At 43.4% G+C, this 22,934-nt stretch overlaps 1 protein-coding gene across 8 annotated transcripts in view; it reads right to left on the bottom strand.

Moving 5' to 3' along the window:
- The window catches only part of CEP85L (centrosomal protein 85L), a 229,318-nt gene that overhangs the window by 99,800 nt on the left and 106,584 nt on the right, over window positions 1–22,934 (bottom strand). The window contains exon 1 of one of the 8 annotated variants that reach the window (XM_075924055.1): window positions 19,742–21,354. The exons of the other annotated variants lie outside the window; for them this stretch is intronic. Coding sequence (XP_075780170.1) covers window positions 19,742–19,793 — 52 coding nt within the window. The 5' untranslated portion in view covers window positions 19,794–21,354. Of the gene's footprint in view, window positions 1–19,741; window positions 21,355–22,934 lie in introns of those variants that run through there. 8 annotated transcript variants of the gene reach the window in all.

The following is a 22,934-nucleotide window of genomic DNA, read 5'->3' on the forward strand; positions in this document are numbered from 1 at the left end:
CGGTGGGAAAGTTTCTGACATAAAGCTTATGCCAGCTCAACTTATGTTGCTCACAGGCTTGTGTTTTTATGTTTTACCAACATAAGTAGTAATTGTAAACATGGTGGGCAACTTCAAGCTCGCATGTCGCTCATTCGGATAAAGCCAGTAATGCAGTGTTTCTTAAACTTTTTAAGACCGGGGTACACCAAATAATTTTTTTTTTTTATGAGGCACACCAAGGATTTTTTATAGAGGAAGAAGGGGGGGGGGGGAAATTGGGGGAAGGTTACTGAGCAAAAATAAAGGTCGCCTGCCCCGTTTAAGGGCAGCCATTTTGAACTCTGTTGTTCTCCGCGGCACACCTTCGACTGCCTCACAGCCCACCAGTGTGCCCTGGAACACAGTTTAAGAAACACTGCACTAATGAGTTGCCAGACAAGTTGTTTACCACAGATCCAGCCGCCTGCAATTTCCACAGGCCACGGTTTGCCATTCCCAGCTATTTGGAGCTGTGGGAAGCAATGCAGGCAGCAAGGGCTTGTCCGGTACTACTTTCCATAGTCCTACTGGCTGGGAACACCACACCACAGCCAATGGTAACTGCAGGTAGTTGTATCTCCAAGGTAAATAATATGTCTGGTGGCCTGCCAATGATGAGTAGCTGCATGTGGCCCATGGACTACAGGTTGCCCTCCACCACTGTAGAGACTCTTCTAAATGAGGGGAATATTTTTTTTCCAATTACTTGCATATTATGAAGATATCAATAGCTACTATACAGTTAACACTGTTGAAATTTTTACTTAAAGGAGATGTAAAAGCTGTCTCATCCACATATTAATCATATTTAGTCTAAAATATGAAATAATTAATTTCCAAAGAAAACTGAATTTCTATGCATTTTAATGTTATAATTTTTTAAAATATTTTTGCAAAGGAAACAATTTGAAGTGCTTCCTTTTTGAAACATGAATTTCTTTTGGTTCCTGTAACTGAATAATCACAGTGACAATTTCACCCACTCACTCCCTCTTTCAGCCTCATACATACAAGCAATGTACTAGAAATAAGCCAAAAAAGAATTATTCCATGTATTTAGGTTTAAATAACTGAGTTATGCCAGGATTCTACAATAAAACAGACAAATTCTATTAGTTACTGCCATTCTCACACACTATCTACTACAATCCTCCCTGATTTACCAGACATCCTGCACAGACAAGGAAGCAGGGCTGCTCAGCAAGAGCTGTGCATGTGTGTATACGTGCACTATGAAGTAGGGATGTCAATAGTTAACCGGTGGCCTGGCTGGGCTGGAGCGGCCACCCACCCAATTTAAGTGGTTGACCAGTTAAACCTAACTGTTAAACAAGATTTTACATCCTTACTATGAAGGAGAAAGTAGAGCTGTAAAGTATCAGGGAGATGCTGTGAAGATCACTCCCAACGTCCATAGAACACATTACGCTAAAAGTTTTTCCGTTAAAAGCATTTGCGGAAAAGAGCATCTAGATTGGCATGGACGCTTTTGCACAAAAGTGCTTTTTGCGGAAGAGCGTCTGTGCCAATCTAGACACGGTTTTGCGCAAGAAAGCCCCGATAGCCATTTTCGCCATCGGGGCTTTTTTGCGCAAAACAGTTTTTAGCTGTCTACACTGGCCCTCTTACGCAAATACATTTGTGCAAGAGAGCTTTTCCCCCCCCAAACGGGAGCAGCATAGTATTTGCAGAAGAACACTGACAATCTTACGTTAGATCATCAGTGTTCTTGCGCAAATTCAAGCGGCCAGTGTACACAGCTGGCAAGTTTTTCTGCAAAAGCAGCTGCTTTTGCGGAAAAACTTGCCAGTCTAGACGCAGCCTATATGCTTAACATTGACCAGGCAAGGGTGTGCACAAGCAGGGGCACAGTACCCTCACCCCCAACAACAGCAAGAGGCACAGAACTCCTCAGGCCTGGGAGAAGGGTGAGCTCCTAAGCCCCAGAGCTGCAGTAGAAGCTGTCTCCCCCTACCCCCTTCTCCTCATACTGGCAGTGCTCTTAGCTGCAGCACTGAGCAATCAGATCCTTCCCCTCCTCCAGGAGCCTGCATTCTCCAATTCCACCCTATTCTCTGCCTCCACCAATTAGCAGCTGAAATGATACATAGTGGCAACCCTCCTAACCAACAGTAACAGACAGTGAGTAGAACCACAAGGTATGCAGTAGGAAAGGAAGTCATTGGTCCAGGTGTCCTGTGGCAGGGTTGAATACAAGAAGATGGGACACTTTTCTAGCCCTGAGGCTCCAGTGGGGAGCACAGAACATGCCACCCCAAAAGGGGTCACATTTTTATTCCTGTGAATACCCTGCTGAGTGTATATATTTTAAACACACATTTCAATTCTGAAATTTCTACATAAAAATAAATACCAAAATTTAAAAACAAACAGTAACACCAAATACCCATTCAGAAAAATCTTCCCTAAACGTTACAGGAATAAACCAAATATGTTGCAGCCACCAGTTGCAATATGGTATTGCATCTTATTTATTACCCACACAAAACCACGTACACGTCTGCATACAGCAGAATTAGTAAGGCCACACCAAGCCTAAACAAATAATCAAGAAATAGCTACACTGTGAGGAGCTGCTTGTGATGTAAGTATAGATGCTCAGACTCTTCCTAGTGAAAGGAAGGCTGCAGAGATTGAGACAGAGAAGTTGACTGATCGAGTGTATGAGGTGGTGAATAATTAAATGTTCCCTTTTTACATTTTGAGTTGGCGGGCTATACAATAGAGCCAGCTTCACTCTGAAGTAAAGTGAATCTTTTTGTGAGGGAGGGAGGAACAGAAGGAGGGAGGAACTGCATGTGTGTGTGCATACATGTGAAAAAAGATATCTATACAATGAAAGGATCATATCACCACTGTCTTGCACATATTCCTGCATCTGCAACCCCAAGCAGAAATATCTAAATGTACACAGAGGACATCAGAGAGGCACTGTTCAGAGGGAGACTAGTATGCGAAAAACAACAGAGGTGAGGCAGAGGTTACTGAGATCTGACTGACAGTTCTCCCATACCCACCAACTGCTGCTTAGCGTCATAACCCATAAGTAACCAGAAGTAAGCAGCTAATCCTTTCACCAGCTTCCATTAAGTCACATGGCTCAACCTTACCCACACTCTCAGGTTGCTCCATATTGTAAGCTCATTAAAGTGTTATCACATACAAAACCATCTGCAAATTAAACAGCATGAGACTTTTGGGGTACATTTTTGACAGAAAATTGGAAACTAGTCTGTATTGGTTTTTCTCTTCAGAATCCTGGGTTTGTCCAAATCTTTCCAGTTAGTATCAGAGTTCCTGGGGAGCCACAAAACTAGCCAGGTTAAGCTCAGTGTTCAAGGGTAACAAGAACTAGTACTCTGCAGATGGAGGTAGCAGAGCTACAAAAATGGCAAATGAAATTTCATGTGGATAAGTGTAAAGTAATGCACATTGGAAAAAATAACCCCAACTATACGTACAGTATGATGGGGGCTAATTTGACTACGAAAAATCAGGAAAAAGATCTTGGAGTTATCGTGGACAGTTCTCTGAAAACTTCCACACAGTGTGTAGCAGCGGTCAAAAAGGCAAATAGGATGTTAGGAATTATTAAGAAAGGGATAGAAAATAAGACACAGAATAGCTTACTGCCCCTGTATAAAACAATGGTACATGCACATCTTGAATACTGTGTACAGATGTGGTCTTCTCACCTCAAAAAAGATATTTTGGCCTTAGAAAGGGTTCAGAAAAGGGCAACTAAAATGATTAGGGGTTTGGAACGGGTCCCATATAAAGAGAGGTTAAAGCGGCTGGGACTTTTCAGTTTAGAAAAGAGGAGACTGAGGGGGGATATGATAGAGGTATATAAAATCATTAGTGGTATGGAGAAGGTGAATAAAGAAAAGTTATTTATTAGTTCCCATAATAGAAGAACTAGAGGACACCAAATGAAGTTAATGGGTAGCAGGTTTAAAACTAATAAAAGAAAGTTCTTCTTCACACAGCGCGTAGTCAACCTGTAGAACACCTTGCCAGAGGAGGCTGTGAAGGCTAGGACTATAACAGAGTTTAAAGAGAAGCTAGATAATTTCATGGAGGTTAGGTCCATAAAAGGCTATTAGCCAGTGGATAGAAATGGTGTCCCTGGCTTCTGTTTGTCAGAGGCTGGAGAAGGATAACAGGAGACAAATCTCTTGATCATTGTCTTTGGTCCACCCTCTCTGGGGCACCTGATGCTGGCCACTGACGGCAAACACACTACTGGGCTAGATGGACCTTTGGTCTGACCCAGTATGGCCATCCTTATGTTCTTATGCTCATGGGAGTGACTGAGCTTTGGGAAAAGTACTGTTTATTTTACTACAAACCTAAGTAAAGAAGTGCCCCCAGCTCCTCAGCACTCCTATTCCCTATTCACAGGCCATCTCTCATTGTTCCTATATGCCTGATAGGGCTGTGTAAGAAAATACAAAAGACAACGTGCACAAGGCACGTAACTCCCTTGCACAGCTCTATTGTGGACAGCAGGCTAGGCCCTGCAGATTTTTTTTTTTTTAAAGGGAGGTGAGAAGAACAGAACGCCTATGGTTTGAGGATTCCTACCACGCGACCCCATCACTAGTCTTTGTAAGATCCCATTCCCTTCACTAGTATTAGGCCAGAAACGGACTTGCCTCCATTTCCCCCATCCCACTTCTTCTTTAAAAAAGTGTGATTGTGGAGAACCAGGAAGACACGTTGAGCTTTGCCACTCACTTAAAGCCCCAGCTAGCCAGGGATTTCAAGAAGTCACATGCATTGGTAAAATGCTAGTGTAATCTGTTCTGTACCCACAACATACCTGGCAACTGATGGCCCAGAGAATGGAAAAGGGACAGGACAAGGCAGCTACAAGTGTTTATATGACTTTTTTCAATAGGAAAGTAAACCTTGGAATAAGTTGGAGCTTCCATTACAGGCAGTCCCCGGGTTACGTACAAGATAGGGACTGTAGGTTTGTTCTTAAGTTGAATCTGTATATAAGGCTGTGTCCAGACTCAGGGGTTTTTTCGAAAAAAGTAGCCTTTTTTCGAAAAAACTTCCTCTGCGTCCAGACTCAAGCCGTGTTCTTTCGAAATTAATTCGAAAGAATGCAGCTTTTCTTTCGATGGCGGTAAACCTCAATTTACGAGGAAGAACGCCTTCTTTCGAAAGTTCCTCTTTCGAAAGAAGGCGTTCTTCAATGTAAATAGGGCTTCTTCGAAAGAGAGCATCCAGACTCACTGGATGCTTTCTTTCGAAAAAGCAAGCCGCTTTTTCGAAATTTCTCCGTGCAGTCTAGACGCTCTCTTTCGAAAGAGGCTCTTTCGAAAGATGCTTTCGAAAGAGCCTCTTTCGAAAGAAGCCTGCAGTCTAGACATAGCCTAAGTCGGAACTGGCGTCCAGATTCAGCCCCTGCTGAAACTGACCGCCAATTCTGACTTACATACAGATTCAACTTAAGAACCCCAAGCTCCCCAAGTCAGCTGCTGCTGAAACTGATCAGCAGCTGATTCCAGGAAGCCTGGGGCAGAGCAACTCTGCCTTGGGCTTCCTGTAGTCAGCGCTGGTCAGTTTCAGCAGCGGCTGACTTGGGGACACCTGGGGCAGAGCAGCTGGACTGCTGCTGGGTTGCTCCAGTAGCACCGCTCCTTACTCCTTAGCGCTACTGGACCAACCCAGCAGCACCCCAGCTGCTCTGCCCCAGGCGTCCTGATTCAGCCAATGCTGAAACTGACCAGCAGCGGCTGAATCAGGACCTGGGGCAGAGCAGCTGGGGTGCTGCCGGGTTGGTCCAGTAGTGCCCAGAGCGGCGCTGCAGGACCAATCGGCAGCGCCCCAGCTGCTCTGCCCCAGGGTCCACAACAAAAGCCTGGTCTGCTGGGGGGGGGGGGGGGGGAGGAGGTGCACACTAGCTGAGCCCCTCCCCCCCAGCAGACCAGGGACACGGGGAGCAGAGCCGCAGCGGCAGTGGGGTGCCGCGCTTCTGAGGCTCTGCTCTGGCAAAGCCTCAGAGGCGAGGGTCACCACCGCGGCTGCGGCTTCAGTCCCGGTGCCCCTGGTCTGCTGGGGACCGTCCCCAGCAGACCACAGGCACCGGGAGCAAAGCCGCTGCGGCTTCAGTCCCGGTGCCCCTGGTCTGCTGGAGACGGTCTCCAGCAGACCAGGGGCACCGGGAGCAGCTTACGAACGGGGCTCTCTCGCCCCGGAGCTTGCAGGCAGCAATCCGCCACCTCGACCTCCGGGGCGAGAAAGCCCTGTTCGTAAGTGCGGATCCGACGTAAGTCAGATCCGCGTAAGTCTGGGACTGCCTGTACTATGGAATCCAGGAAGTTCAAGGACCTATGTCAAAAGCTATGCAGATGGAGTAATGATTTTATGGATAAGACTCTTAAAGCAGAAAAAAAAAAAACCCAAATCTGCACTGTATAAAAAAATGAAGAGAAAAGTATGAAAAAGATCCTAAAATGTGATGTTTCTCTTGTGGTCATGAAACTGGGTTCAATTTAGCCATAACACACCAAGAAAAAGGAGTCAATCCAAAATACCATTTTTTTTTACAAAGATCAGGAGTAAAGATAGGAATTTAAGTACTATTCATCTAACAATAAAATCAAAATTAGAATCCACGCTACATTCAGACTTCAGCATCTTTCATCAAACAGACTCCATTTTATTTAATTTGCTTTTATGTAAAGTTTATAGGTATTATTATTACTGTAGTCTTACTGGAACAAGACAGTGTAACAAAGAAATTTAATAATCTTTGCACAAATAAAAAAGAAAAAACAGCAGAAAAACCGAAGGAAGTTATTACTGAGTTTCTTCTAAAACAACATCATAATTATACCCTCTGATATATAATAAAATGAGTCTCTTTTCAACTATCTTATTTTCTTAATGTTTGCCACAATTCCCTAAAATACCTAGCTAATGTATACAACATTTTTATGACAAAAGTATTGCCCAAACTCATAAGTGATATAGACACATAAATTGGAATTCAGTATCGCCTGTGTTATGCCTTAATAAATCTTACTATACTGTATATGTCAAAAGAGTAAAATCAGCTACTAGATGGGGGGGGATGTATTTTATATGTGCTAGTTATTACTAAATGTGTTTTATTTCTGCATTAATTTATGTTCAGTCCTGAACAGATAAGATAAAAGTTAAGGGAATGGCCTCAATCAAAAAAAAAAAAAAAGCCCACCCAAAAATTCTCATCATGATCATTAATTTTTGTAGTCTTACATACTCAATTTCTCCTGGACAACATAAGAAAATATTATTTTTATATTGATCATGTCCCTTTATTTTAGAAAAACCAAAATACTGCTTAAAAATACCTAACGGGTACCATCAAGGTCACTTTCTGAGTTGGAATATTACACGAATTTTAAACTATGGCTGGGGATGGAGCAGCTGAAATTCTTTCAGCTCACTTTCTGCAGAGAAAGAATTACAAGAAGGAAAATAAGGGCCAAATTCTGATTTCAGTGATACCAACCAAAAATTGTTTCCAACACTGTACACATTCTGCTTGCCCTCCTCAGCACCAAACACAAAATCTGAATTTTTGGCACATACTATCTACCGGAGTCCTTTTAAAAAGGCCTTCAATTCTTTACGTGCTAAATCTATGTTCAGGTTTCTGTGTTTTTCCTGCTATGTCCAATAACCATAACATCTAAAGCAAGGCAGGGAACTGCATCACACATCTTCCTTACACTATTTTCGGTGTTTGTCAGCGCATTTTTAACAAGGAAAAGAGAAGCAAAAACTTGGGACTTGGTTACGGAAAGACTCATCTACCACCATAGTATTTTATTTTAAAACTTATTAGATGTATATTTACATATTCATCTAATAAACTGCATTTTTATATCTATAGCTATACGGGGTGCTTTGATACTAACTGGTTAGTAGAAAAATCCTAAAACGTGACTGAACTTGAATTGCCAATTCAGATGTAAAGTAAAAACTATTTGTTTAAGAGATCTCATTTATGCGTAAGAGTGTCACTATTTATCACAGCTTCCTCACCAGCAACCACCTAACTCATTTGCCCAGCTTTAGTAGGAGCAAATATTGTGTGGCATGTTCATCTACAATGCTGCTAAAATCAGTGGGCTTTCCTGGTATCAAAGGCTTTCAAGTCAGGCATTTTATCCAGATTATAATTAGGAAATCCTGATCACAGAAGAAAATCCAGATATCAAAAAATAGCCAAAACCCCACACTTTAAACTACCTCTCAGAGCCAAAAATGTACTTATTACAGAAATAAAAATATTCTTAGCAATTAAAAGATATGCTGTAAAGAAGTCAGTCATTCCTATCCTATGAGCTTGCTAAAAAAACACCCTTAAGTTTAAAGTGTACAGAAATTCTGTGCTCAACTTCACATCATCAGTTTTTAGAATGATTCTCCAAACATGCTTCTTGAAACTCTTAGCTTATTAGAGCTCTGTGACACAGCCACAAGTGATTTAAAAACAGCCAAATCATGACTCACACAGTCTCAGTAATACATCATCACATCTGGTTCATGAGGGGGTGGGAGGGAGCCTGTACAAGTCTCCTCTAAACAGTTGCTGAGAATGAGAATGTGAGCTAGGGGAGGTTAATCAAAATTTCAGAACTGGGGCCCTGTTGAGAAGGCTTAGTGCTGCAGCCACAAGCCACGTGTGTTCCCTTGATTCCATCCATCTGATAATCATGACTGGACTGGGAAGCCTTGATATTGAGGGAACAATCCACTGCAAAGCAGCTGAAGGACCTTAGCTGGACATAGGGTTGCCAAATGGTTTCAACAAAAATACCGGACACACTTGACATTACATCACAATCTACATTACATCTTATTTAGAAAATACTGGACATTTATATTTTCTCAATTTGTTTCCTGAACAGAAAGCTCAAATACTGGACTGTCCAGTTCAAAACCAGACACCTGGCAACCCTAGCTGGACAAGAAAATGGACAGTCCAACCAAAAAAAGACCGCTACTGATCTATCATTTGCTGAAAGTAAAAATGCATTTGCAGGATTCAACAAAAAGCAGCAAATGGTAGAACCATTTTGGTAATTTGTATATGTACCTCACTGCACATCTTTTGGAATCTCTCTGTAAATTTCAAACTCAAGAAGCCAAGATTTTAACATGCCAAAAGTTCACATTTTAGCATGCCAAAACCATAAAAGGATACGTTAGTTATAATTACTGCAGAAAATAAACCTATATTCATCTAAACAAGCATTTCCCAAAAATATAAACAGGGGTATGATAAATAAGTGTGTATCTATCTATATATAATATATATAAAAATAGAAACAGGAGTCCAGACACAGGAGGAAAAAACTAAGATATGTAAAGACTTTTGTACCAGGATACTTTGTAAACATTAAGGACTATATAGTTAAGAGACAAGATAAAAGATATAGTGATTAATATTTGGAATAAAAGGAGTTAAATGGGCAAAATTAGCCACATAAAAAGCTGGCAGCTCCACACGGGCCCCAATCATCCAACAAAACAAGACACAGAATGTTTCAGTGAATTTGAACAAACTAAACCTTTTAAAAAGGAACAATCAACTATAAAAAGCAAACCTGACAATATTTTGTGTCCTGCAAACCAAAGTCTCAGAGGGATGGGACCAAACAGATGCTGCAAAGAGAATTTTTGATGAAACAAAAAAATTCAGAGACATATCTTAAGTATACGCAGAATTCCCAGGATTCAGCATGAGAAAGCTGACTTTCCAAAAGTTGCTCACAGACACATTCCAGGGAGCAGGGAATACATCAGTCAAATCTGCTCCTTGAGGGTATTTTAAAGCAACACATACAATATTACAGTAAGGATGCATCTACACTGCACCGCTATTCCCGGAATAACAGCTGTTATTCCAGAAAAACAGTACTAGCGTCTACACTGCAATTGCATTATTTCAGCAGAAAGTCAAAATCACTGAGGGATTTTTCCAACAGTGGTAAACCTCACTGCACAAGAAATAAGCCTTTTTCTAAAAAAGCTTTTTCCGAAGAGGGTGTATGTAGATGCTCCCCTGCTACTATGTCGAAATAGCTCTTCACCAGGGCCATTCTAAAGTTATTCCTCTCTAGTGCCTCCTGGGGCTCTAAGTTGAGATAGCATATCCACATTAGGGGAGCCTGCCTCAGACTAATTTTGAGGCTTCCCTGTAGTGTAGAGGCTGCTCTATTTCAAAATAAGCTTTTCCGGAAGATATCTTCCAGAAAAGCTTATTCTGAAAGAAGCTTGCAGTGCAGATGTATTCTAACTGCCTACCTAGATTAGTGGCAATACTCAAAAACTTTTTCAAAGTTCAGTATGGATAAACAATGGCGATATATCTCAACCTCTGAAGGCGCCCCAGCAAGATCCGACTAAAAGTAAAACCCATCAGGTTAGCTGCAGGGGTTTTGATTCTCCGGCTTGTGGCTTGTAAGGGAATACACTAGCTGGTCACTAGACACTTTGCTCACCTGCAGGAATGGCGGCTCCCAGCTTCCAGTGGCCATGATACACCGTTCCTGGTCAATGGCGCAGACAGAGACACCGCTTCCCGCAGCTCCCATTGGCCAGGAATGGTATACCATAGCCACTGGGAGCTGCCTGTGGATGCTCAGGTAAACAAAGCGTCTTGTGGTCAGCTAGCAGTTTGCCTTTACAAGCCACCACTCAGAGTTTGCTCTAACGTAGGATGAAGTTAAGCTTCCATGAGGAGAGCCCTCAAGCAAGTATCCCACTCTTTCTAGGCTCTAGGACAAAAGATTCTGCACTTGTCTTTTCTATGGGACTCCTCTAAACACTTCAGACAGCTGTCATGCAGCTCACTAATAAGTATCGTCACTGTCAACTCACAGGGGCAGGGCCCAACAGGGTTGTGGATTCGCTTCAAGACAGAGTCAATTAGGGATAGTTGCTTTTATTAATCTCACTACGTCACTACTCTTACAGGCCAGATGGTTACACAGCTACTGCAAAGTGACTGATCAATAAGCATAGGCAAAGCAATGCACAAAAGCGAGCAACAGGCACTTAGAAATGCTTATGCCCCTTAAGGCTGCGGGGAGTCCTGTTCCGGTCACCTCGCACCTGGCCACAGTGGACGTGGCTCCAGCTAGGGGGATCCAGGGCACCATTCGAGATCTAAAGGTCCCTGGTGAGACTCAACGGACTTACAGTTGTTTACCGGGTGTGCACGTACCTGGCTCAACGCCATTCTTATCACTTTCATGAGCTGAGACCAAGGTCAAACTTGTTTACGGCTCAGTAGTTTCCCAGCTCAAGGCATGGCTTAAAGCTGATAACGCCCAGCTGCTGTTTGGGCTTGCACGGTCCCAGGCTATGCTAAGCTGGGTACAGCAGGATGGAAACTTCCATCCCAGGCCTGCTAAGCTGCAGGACCCACATATGACTTTTATGTGACAGTCATGTGGCATGACAAGCATGATTTGAAGCTGGGAGAAAGGGGTGTGCCCCATTCCAGTGTGAAGTCCCAGCCAGGACTCTTAACTACCAAACTAGCCCAATGCTTAACCTCATGGGTAACTAAGTATATACAAAGAAAATGCGAAGAACCACTAATTTTCTTGCAATGCAAGATTAGGCACTCTGACCTACTGTCACAGGCAGTAAGAAAGAACTCAGAGGGCATGAAGTCGGCACACCTAATATACCAGCACAACAGCCAACGCTTCCAATACCACGAAGGCAAAAATCTTTGATAACAGTGCATGTGGATATGCAAACACCTTGAATGGAACAGAAATGTGCAAGCACTTGAAGAAAAAACAGTTTTTCTATCAGGGTGAGACTGCTTGATTTAAATCCTATTTAGTTCATAGAATTCAGATTGTGATTTTTCTTTTACTTCTTAGGTAATCCATTTTGATCTGTATGCTTATTACTCATATTCATTTAACATTTTTATGTAGCTAATAAATCTATTTTATATTTTACCTAAAACAGTGCATTTTGGTAGAAGCACTTCGAAAAATCTACTCAGGTTGCAAGGACTGGTACACATCCTCTCCATACTGAGTGAGGAAGGGGCAGACTGGGTAAAAAACTTTAACTGGTCAGGTTTCTGATAGGGATGCAATAGTATAGCTGATTAACCAATTAACTGATAAGCAAAAACTGATAAGACTACATGCATTTCTCCACACCCCCATCAGTAAATATTTTAGCACGCTGGCCAGCAGCTTGGCTCAGTCCTGGCTTGCAACAGGTCCAGGGCCTACCCCTGTTGTGGCTCTGCATTTAAAAATATATTAGCAGCTAGGCAGACAGGCAGCCTGGCTCAGTTCTGGCCTGCACCGGGTCCGGGAGCTCAGACATCCCTCTGGATAGGGGCTCCTGCCACCACACCCTGCTCCCTGTGTATCAGTGCAGTCCATGAGAAGAGCTTGCTTTTAAACTGGCTCCTCTCAGACCAGCTCCTGCCTTGCACCTCACACTACAGAGGCAGGAGTGCAGAATGGCACGGGACTCCTTGGGAGTGGGGCGGCAGCACTCGCCCCCGGGGACTATAGAATAGTCGAGTAACCGAGAAGAATTCTTCAGGTTACTCAACTATTCAATTAACTGATATTTAACATCCCTAGTTTCTGATGAGGGCAAAATGGTACTGCTCTGGGGTCCTAGGGAGGTGGGGGAATTGGCTGAAGCTTCTTTATTGTTGGTTTGTGGATAGCTGGTAAAAGCATTCATATAACTTAATTGGATGTGTTTCTGCCTGTGGATGCCTATGTAAGTGCAGTACTTGTAGGTTTGTAGCTTGTGTCACAGTTTCAGAGGGGGCCCAGGTTGGTAACCCAGAAGGTACAGTGGTACCCCAGTTCAGGGTTGCACTCTGAGGAATTCATCACAATGGTGTTTTGTTTTTCCTTACTAAATGGGATTTATCCAGCTGTTTCTCTAAAAAGAAGATTTTAATCAGGGGGTGTGGACAGCAGATTTTTTTAAAGCATCTATAACATGTTATGAAAGAGGATACATACTATCTCTTCCTTTACAGTCATAGAAGAAATTTCATCTCCCAGTGTCTGATCACAGAAAAACCAAAACAAAGAAAAAAGAAAAGGAGGGCGAGTACAAAAGTAAGTTTCCACTTATCTTGCAATCAGTGCAAACAAGATATAAATAACCTCTGCATTTCAGCAAGTAAATTAAAAAATATTATTTAATAGAGCTACATCATTGATGGGTAAAGTGATCTTACTAGTCCACAACAATACATAAATATGTGTTACTTTCTTTTTCTGGTTTTCCTGTCCAAAAAATTGAACACCCACACTAAGAATTATAGCTAAGTGCAATTCCAGTATAGAAGCATGCTAAAGAGACCTGTCAACTTGAGTTTTTTAAAATGACTTAATTTTTAAAAGTAAATTTTGTGATAATGCTTCCTTTTGTCCTCATTGAAAAAACGTTTGTATTTTTTCCCTATGTAGCTCTATATTGGTTCTCCTGTTCCTAACGGTCTTCTGAGTGAACCTAAGTGAGATGCAATGCCACAAAAGATACTTGTTTACACAACTTCTCTTTCTGTGCATTCTCTTGCCCTGCTGACTCTTCAATTTCAGCATCCGTGTTGGTGCCGGGATTGTTACTGGATTACAAACCCTTGCAGAGTTTGGGCACGGGTACTCAAGTGAGCCCCCATAAAATCAATGCCTAAGTGTGGTGCAAATGGCCAACAACAAAACAATAACAATGACCACACACAAAAAGCACATGCAGAAAGAAGCAGAAAAAAACCAGACAAATGAAAACTCCCTTCGCTCTCCTAATCTCCTTTTCCTCCAGTAATCTTGACGATTATTTTTAAATTACAATCTTACAACTTTCCAAAGGAAAGGTGATTCTTAGATTAACAGTGTCACTTTATCTCAAATATATAAAAAGTGATATTCCAAATGGGAAGTCATAACTAGGGATGAGAGAACAAACAACATGTGACAGATGTATAGTAATGCTGCTTGTGACACTATTGGAAGGCACTCAGATACTGCAATAATAAGCAGTGTTTCCCAAACTATGGGCCACGGCCTGAAAAAATACCGGGCCTCAGTATGGTTGCCGGGGTGTTCCGGGCTCCCTGAGTGCCCGTGTGGCACCAGATCCGCCAAGGCCTTGGCCTGCCTGGGCATAACCTGCAGCCCAATGTCCCAGCTCCCAGCAGAGGGGAGGTCAGGAGCGGGGAGGAGGAGGGGAGAGCCAGCTACCGGAAGCAGCATTGGACATGGGAATCAGGGAGGGCTTTGGAGATTTGGGGCAGGGGGCAGCCAGAGGAAGCAGAGGTGGCCGGGGGCCAGGCTGGGAGATCGGGAGGAGTAGGGGAGAAGCGGCTTCCGGAAGCAAGGCTTGCCTGGGGCATCGGAGCTGGCCGGGAGAGTTTGGGAGGGCGAGGGTCGGTGGAAGCAGGGCTGCCAGGAGGGGGCGCAAGGTCAGGGGTAGGGAGCTAGCCAGGGAAGATGTTGGGGGGAGGGGGGAAAGAAAAGTGGAAGCAGGGCTGGATGCTGGCAGCGGGGCTGGCCAAGGGAGGTTGCGAGGAGAAGCGGGGAAGAACTGGCTGTCCGGGAGGGGATTGGGGGAAGCGGGGCTGGCCAGAGGCGCAGCGGGGGGAGAGCGGGATTGACCCGGCCATATGTAGATCTCGGGGCGCTGCCCCCCGCAAAGCATGAGTAAGTCCGGCCTGGGGATTCTATTGTGCCCCCTCCACCCCCTCGAGTAGTTGCGAACTGGCTGGCTGGTAGACACACTCGTGCAGCCTGAGCACATTTAGCAGCCAGGCAGTTCGAAACTACAAACTGATACTAGTAATAAGAAAACGTACCTAATGAGAAAATACTAGACATGTTATATGTCTGGTATTTTCTCCATTTGTTTTTTATGTGTTTATATTTTTGGGCTGCAAAAAGCAGTACTGAAAAAAAAAGGGGGTTCCAACTAAAGTAAACAGTTTGGGAAATCCTGGTCTAACCAGCTTTCTGTCTGTCTTACACTCCATTTATCCAATCCATATTCCTTAACTTGATGGCAAGAATATTGTGGGTGACCATATCAAAAGCTTTGCTAAAGCTGGCACTGGGGACTTTGGGAGGATCAGAAACAACTTATTTGAATATTCATCATTTGATTAATGAATATGCAAATGAATGTTACCGGTCCTCCAAAAGTTCATGAATGGATTTACTGGTCCCCGTGTCAAAAAGTTTGGGAACCCCTGCCATAGAGAACATACATTTATTTATAGGCAGGGGAAACCTGAGAACACACTCTCCTCACCCCTTCCCAAAGATAATCTGCTCCCTTTCGTGTTACAGTTAACTGACCATGAATAGAAATGGTTGGGGGGGGAGGGAAATGGAACACTCATGCTGCCTTTTTCCCATTCCAAGATCAAATATGTGATCATGAGAAAGATGCCTAAGAGTAAATAGGAGGCTAGCAGCCCCACCAGGAAAAGCATTTACTCTCCATCAGGATTCCCTCTAGGATTTTCCATCCATGAGCGGAGTGAGTTTTGTCTTGTGCACCAATATTGAGGTCATGTGCACTTGTTCAGATGTATGCCTCTATTGCACCTACCAGTTACTAACAAATATGGGGGGGGGGGAGAAGAGAGAGAGTATATGTGGGTGTCATGGAAGAAATAATACTAAAACAGCCCTTTCCCCACTCACAAAGAATAAAAGGAGCTATTAAATCAGAACTTTGACCCAAACATCCTTATTATTTTGGCTGACCCTAAGTGCCAATGTATTGTATCATGCCATCAGTGACAGATAAGGTCAAAAGACATCTCCCCCCTCCATACACACACATATTGTGCAAAGTTTGAAACAATAGTCTGTTTTTCTTAAAGACCTGTGCTGCGCTGCTACACAACACGAGTAATAAATGGTGGCAGAAATGGTTCCTTGGAAAAGTGCAACTGCTGCTATTCTCAAGGTTGGCAGAACCTGACAGGACACAAATGAACTGTTAATAGTACTTTGGAATGGCTAGAGAGATGGCGGCTGCCGGAGTTGGAGCCGGAGCTGCGGTGCAGCTGCTCTGGGGGGCGGGGCTACAGTGCATGGTGAACCTATTATAATAAGAGGGATTCTGATTTTTGTTTCCTACATCTTTGCTGTGATGTTGTGCTGCTTTCTTTCCTCTTGGATGTTCCTTAGTTCCAATAGGAACTGGATCACTTTCCATGATGCCTAAAACTCACTCCTACAGTTTTAAAAAATGGAGGTAAGGGAAAAATAGCAGGGTGTACCAAACTTTTACTCTAGTTCAGTGGTTCCCAAACTTTTCGGCATCATGCCCCCTTTTTGATTTTTGAAAAATCCTCACGCCCACCCCACCCCAAAAAATAGCAGCAAAACTTGTTGAGCAAAAAAAAAAAAAAAAAAAAAAAAAATTGACTAGGGCAGCAAAACGTAACGGGGGAGGGAGAGCCGGAGCATCTCACGCCTTCCCTGGAACTTCTTCACACCCCCCTCCGCAGTTTGGGAACCCATGCTCTAGTTTGTTCCTGGATAACAAGTAGAGCTGGTCAAAAAATGCTGAAAATTTCAGTGGGGGAAAATTCTACTTGTAAAAAAAAAAAAGGGGGGGGGGGTTTGGTTTGTTTGTTTGTTTTTTTAAGGAAAGTAAATATTTTTCACAGAAAAGGATTGTCTGTCAAAGGCCAAGTTTTCCTTCAGAAATTGTTAACTAGCCCTGATAAAGAACAGTTTTTAATCAGTATGGTGAGACCAAGGGTGTGCTGTCCATTTTGCCTCCTCTAGTCTTGCCACCTTTTGTGATTTTTATTATAAGACTTGCATTACATTTCCTAAAGCCTCACTAGAAACTAGAGTTTGCATCATAATGTCTGCTTTCACCTTTTAAAAAAATTGTATTTGCATTCCTCGCAACTGCAGAGGAAAGCTAGAAAATGTGAAGCAGGTGCACCTTAAAGGATCAGATACCAGATAGCAAATTATTTTATTTTCTTGTTTGAATAATGAATTTTACATCATCATGCAAAGACTATGGCAATTGCTTTGAGAAAAGTGGCAGTACAAAACAAAGACAGACAGACAGACTTAAACAAATGAGTGGCAGTGACATTAATAGACCCAGATTTCTTGAAAGTGCTGACAAATGTTGAATACCAGATCACTGAGCCATAAAAAACCACTGCTCCTTTACCTAGTATTTTTGATGAACATATGATCTGTGACTCTACATAAGAACGGACATACTGGGTCAGACCAAAGGTCTATCTAGCCCAATATCCTGTCTGCCCACAGTGGCCAGCCAATGCCAGATGCCCCAGATGGGAGTGAACGGAACAGGAATCATCAAGTGATCCCTCTCCTGTCATCCATTTCCAGCCCTGACAAACAGAAGCTAAGGACACCATTCCTACCCATCCTGGCTAATAGCCATTGATGGACCTAACCTCCATGAATTTATCTAGTTCTTCTTTGAACCCTGTTAAAGTCCTGGTCTTCATAGCATCCTCTGCCAATGTTATTCATGTTCTGATATTCTATCACTAACTATCCCTTCTCCTTCCAAAGTCTGAGGTTTTTGAACAGCTAGGGCAACAATCTTGCATAATGCCTATATTCCCAGTTCCATCAAACTGGAAAGACTGCACTTTAAATGCATTAATGTGTCGTTTGCTAATTGTATTTCCTTTATTTAGCTATGCTGTATTGATACGGCCAAGATGAAATTGGGTTTTGTGTTAATATAGCCTCACTGCCTATACTGAAAAACATGGCTTACAGAGAGACATCTACTGTTCACTAACACAGATAAGCTTTTTTCTTCCTGTCCACGTCTTAATTATGGCAGTGTCTGATTGGTTATATTGACTATAATGAAAGGGCAAATTACTGCTTTGTTTATAACATTAATATGGTTCTAACAAAATGTGCATTCCTACCCTCCTCACAACAATACATTATTTTTTATATACTTCAAGCTAGATGGCTAGGTGTTAGATAACCACAAACAGCATAGAGATCTGCAAAAAAAGACCACGAGAACTTCACAACTGAGATCAAGCGAATAGTGGTTACTTGGAAACCTCTATCTGGAGTGCTTTTCTTCTAAGGTCCCTATCACTCTGCCGCCTACCTATCATATTAATCTGCATTTACTAACATGTTGTGCCCCCAAATTGGAAAGATGTAGGATTCACATCAGGGTAAGCCAGAAGCAATCTAGAAAGTTCATTTAAAAGCAGATGTGTGTTTCCAGTCCTTCCCCTCTGCGGGGAGATGCAAGGATTCACATGTTGGAAAGCTGTGTGAGCAGTGACAGCCTGGGCAGCACCAGGATTACTCACCATCTAGACAGCCTCTGCGCCCTGGGCAGGACACAGTCTAGATGGGGGTGCAATGCCAGCCACATTTGACCCGATCAGGCATCTAGAAACCCTCACCCCCAGCTGCACAGTGTTAGCTCCCCATCTTCAGAGCCCCACCCCTGCAGTCAAGAGCCTATGGGGACTCTCAGCCCTGCAGCAGGCACGGTGTCCTTCCACCCACTGTGGAAGGAGCGCGCCAGCCCAGGCCTTGCCCGCCCGCCGACTGACCCAGAAGATGAAATTGAGGAAGACTAGGATGGTTTTGGAGGTGGTCATTCTGCACTGCCCGATGGCTCTGGCTCCTATGCTCTGCCACTCCCACCGCTCTGCTGCCACCCATGGCTTTTTCCTCTGGGGCTGCCAGAAGAGCAGCCACCTGCAACTCAGCTCTGGCTCTGGCCTTGGATGGGGCTGCTGGAAAAGCTGCCGCCTACCACACAGCCCACAACTCCAGCCATGGGGAAGGACTGGAACTAGGGCCACATGGTGGCTGCCCAGCTGATCCTGAGGTGGGCCAGCCTTCCACTATGTGGCCCTGCCCTGGAATAGCTGAGCAGCCACTGCGTGGCGCTGCTGACTAAGTGGGTGGGCCTCAAATTCTTGGTACATGCTCACACAGGTGTGCACCTTAAAGGAAACAATGCCTTCCATCTATATATGCTGTGTTTTGCATGGGGATTTGCTAAACATACTCCAATGTGTTATCATTCATCTCATCTGGAGTTTCAAGATCCATTTGGGTGGATTACACAATGAGTAACTGTCATTTTCTATTAGAATTTCATGTGATATTATAGGCAGATATAGCTATACATACAAAAATGAAACACCACTCTTTAAAATGGTATTAGTCTGTAATTTTAAAAATGAGCACCTTAGAGAGTAACAAATATATTATATCATGACCTTTTGTGGATAAAACCTACTTCATCTGATGCCTGACCCCACTTAATCGAAGTCCAATAAGAAGCCAACAATTCTTCACTTTACCTGCAGAGAGACTCAGAGACTGGGAAGTGAACAACAGGATTCTGGGAATAACCAAGTGCTGCGGAAGAAAAGTAGGTAGATTGTCTAGATCTCTCCAAAAAAATCATAGCTCTTGCCTGCCTGTTCCACATACTGTTGCATTTTTCTCAGCTTGAACAAAAATGGGGCATCTAATTGACAGGCTTGCCAGGATTAAAGGGGTTGTTTTTTGGTAATGTCAGCTATAAATGTCATTTCCATGGTATGGACAAACCAATAAAAAAAATATTTACATTGATAATGAGAATTTACAGTTAAGCTTGCACTTACCATATCCTTGCCCAGTACCTCTGCAAAAGGACAGGACAGCTGTTAGCCACATGAATAGTGTTGAATATATAGCACAGGGGACAACTCAGAACAGACACTATCAGCTGTACCAAGTGCATAGCTTTGAAATGCTGACGCTACACGTAATACTGGTGTGTCAACATAACAGCAGTAAAAGGTTAGCTTGAAATACTGATACCTTAGGGAAAAATCAGCCTTCCACTGCTGAGCTACCAGTACAAAGATCCGTTTATGTACAATAATGGTAATCGCAAGCATTCAGAAATTATGAGTCAAGGCCCCCACCAGTTTTTGAGCCTTTAGTGGTCATATTTCAAAGGTCCTTAGCCATTGAGAATAGGGGAAAAAGTTATTAACCTTTCGTAACTGTTGCTCTTCTAGATGGTTTTCGTGTGTCCATTCCATTCTCTGTGTGCTTGCACACCCTGCATAGTTATTGGAAATTCTTCCCTTAGTGGTACCCAATGAGGCATCTCGAGCACACTCTAGTATGGCATACCACTGGTCTCAGTTTAAAGGGTCCAGCTGACTCCAAGCCCCCTCAGTTTCTTCCTTTCAGAAACACTGATGCAGGGGGACAGGAGCGAGGGTCACAGCCTGGACACATGCAACACATCAGTTGAGAAAGCTTAGTAACCTTTTTCTTTTCTTTGATTGATTGCAAATGTGCATTCCATTCTTGGTGACGCCCAAGCAGTTAAATAGAAAGAAAGATCAGAATTCATGTACACACAGACTGCAGAACAGCTCGATGAAATTTGGCATCATCTGTGAGTTACACCATAATGGGAAGAGAAGGTATGCATGATGACCAACTTGCTGCTTTGCAGATGTGCAGGACAGAGATCTGCACTAGGAATCCTGTTGAGGATCTTACAGAGTAGGAAGTCAGTTTGTCTGGAGGAAAGATATTTGCTGGAGCAGAAACACACCCGGATAAAGAAATTTTCCAAGATGTAGTTCCCTGCATGGATATTGGAAGCCTTTCATTCTATCCGCTATGGCCACAAACAGTTGGGCAGACTGCTGAAACAGTTTGGTCCTGTAGAATGCAAGTGCCTGTCTAATGTCCAACATGTGTAGCCATTGCTTGTCTCTGTTAGTGTGTGGTTTGGGGGTAAAATACACAGGCAAGTATGTATTAAGACTGACTGATTCATCTGAAAATCTAAAACTTCCTTAGAAACCTCAGATGAATACATAAGCATACCTTATCCTTACAGAAGGCTGGACAAAGGGGATGTAGTTCAGAGACCCTTCTGGCAGAAGTGACAGCACATAGGAAAACCACCTTCCAGGAAAAGTGTAGTAAGTAGTAGGGATATGAAAGATTAAGCAGGTGATGCTTACTGGTTCCAGTTAACTGATGTGGGCTGGAGCAGCTCCCCGCCCGGCGCAGATAGGGGCTGCTCTACTTGCTCAGAGTAACCCCTGTTCGTGACAGGCCTGGCACATCACAGGCTGGCCAGAGCAGCCCCTGCCTGCGGGGGCAGTTGTGTGCTCCAGTCCAGTCATGGTGAGCAGGGAGGGACATCCCCTTTAATTGATTAAACATCATGTTTAACCTGTTAACCAATTAAATGGGATTTTACATCCCTAGTAAGTAGAGCCCTGCATGGATACAAAATGTATATGGATACAGATATGAAGCAGGTATCAGCAGAGTTGCAGGGCACTAGTGACAACAAGCCAGTCCAGCAGGGCCATGGCCAGTGATCAGGCCTGGAACTGCAGCTGTAAAGAGACAGCACTGTACCAAGCATTGTAGCAATCCTGTTGGTTCTCCCATGTGCACTGGTAGGGTCAAGTGGTTCCTGGCAGCTGCAAACACCTCCAGTGTGTCATACCAAGACAGTGTCAAGATGTGGAAGAAAGTCTTTCTGGCTCCAGACTTCATGGAAACTGCATAGGGTCAACAATGCCACCTTTTGTGATACCAAAGCAGGAAAGTGACTGGGCAATCCCCATGCTTAAGCAGACTTTGGTGTCAGGGATCTCCTCTTTTCAGCACTCTGCTTCTATTGCCTCTTGGCCACAGGGATGGGAAGTGATATTTGGACTCAGTAAGGAGCATGTTTCTAACCATACCTGACACCCTGGCATTCAGTGTAGAGTTAGACCAAAGTGGTACAGAGGGAGGTCTGAAGGCTGCTTCCCTGAGCAGAGAGAAAGTAAAGTCAGGCTAAACTTTATTCACACAAGGTTTCCTGTTCCTAAAAAAACGACAATGCTCCGCAATATGAACTTCCCCAGTGCACTTTGAGTATAGATCATTCATGGGCATAATCTTATTGCAGAAAACACAGGGCATGAAGTCATGTGTGACTGAGGCATTCTTCAGTACCGAGAGTCAACTAAAACCCTGAGATGCCTTAAAAACCCTAAATATGAATAATCTTAATAACAACTAATTATTTACAATACAAGAGAACACAATTCACTGAGAGAACTTGCAAATTCCAGAAGAGTAGAGACAGTGACCATCACAGGCACTAAGAAGGAATGGTGGCCTATATATTGACATAAGCAGGGTGCAGCATAGAGAGTGCTTGAGCTGCCCTGAAGGTACCTCTGAAGGAAAAAATAATGGTTGACTGAGTGGGGTGCAAACAAACCAAGAGTGAAAGCACACATGCAACCACACAAAGATTTTTTTTTTTAAAGAAAACCCACAACAGCAAGCTGAAATTCTCTTAGTCACATAGCTGCTAAGATTAAAAAACTTAATTAAAAAACACCAAATATTGCAAGACTCACAAAAAAAATCTTAAGCGTTAGCAACGCAGCACCTCTGTCTGACTGTAATCAAGGCAAATCCTCTGGTCACCAGTGCAGAAACATTTTAAATATCCATCTTGCTATGATTAGTTTAAAAATGAGATCTGTTTATTCTGTTCTAATTAGGGATGTTAAATATAGGCTAACTAATCAACTAGTTGATAAGCTCCCGGCCCCAGAAGCTAACCCGCTGCAGCTCTGCCTTTTAAATGCATTAAGAGCCTGCTGGCTCTCAATATATTTAAAAGGCTAAAGTGCAGCAGGCTCTTAATAGATTTTAAACCCAGCATGAGCTGGGAATCAGCTCTTAATACATTTAAAAAGCACAGTTGCGGCATCAGGAACTGGAGCAGGAGCCTGGTCCCTGCTACTCCCCTGACCTTTGTGGAGACCG

Source organism: Pelodiscus sinensis, chromosome 3 (genome assembly GCF_049634645.1).
Source record: "Pelodiscus sinensis isolate JC-2024 chromosome 3, ASM4963464v1, whole genome shotgun sequence".
NCBI classification, from domain to species: Eukaryota; Metazoa; Chordata; order Testudines; family Trionychidae; genus Pelodiscus; species Pelodiscus sinensis.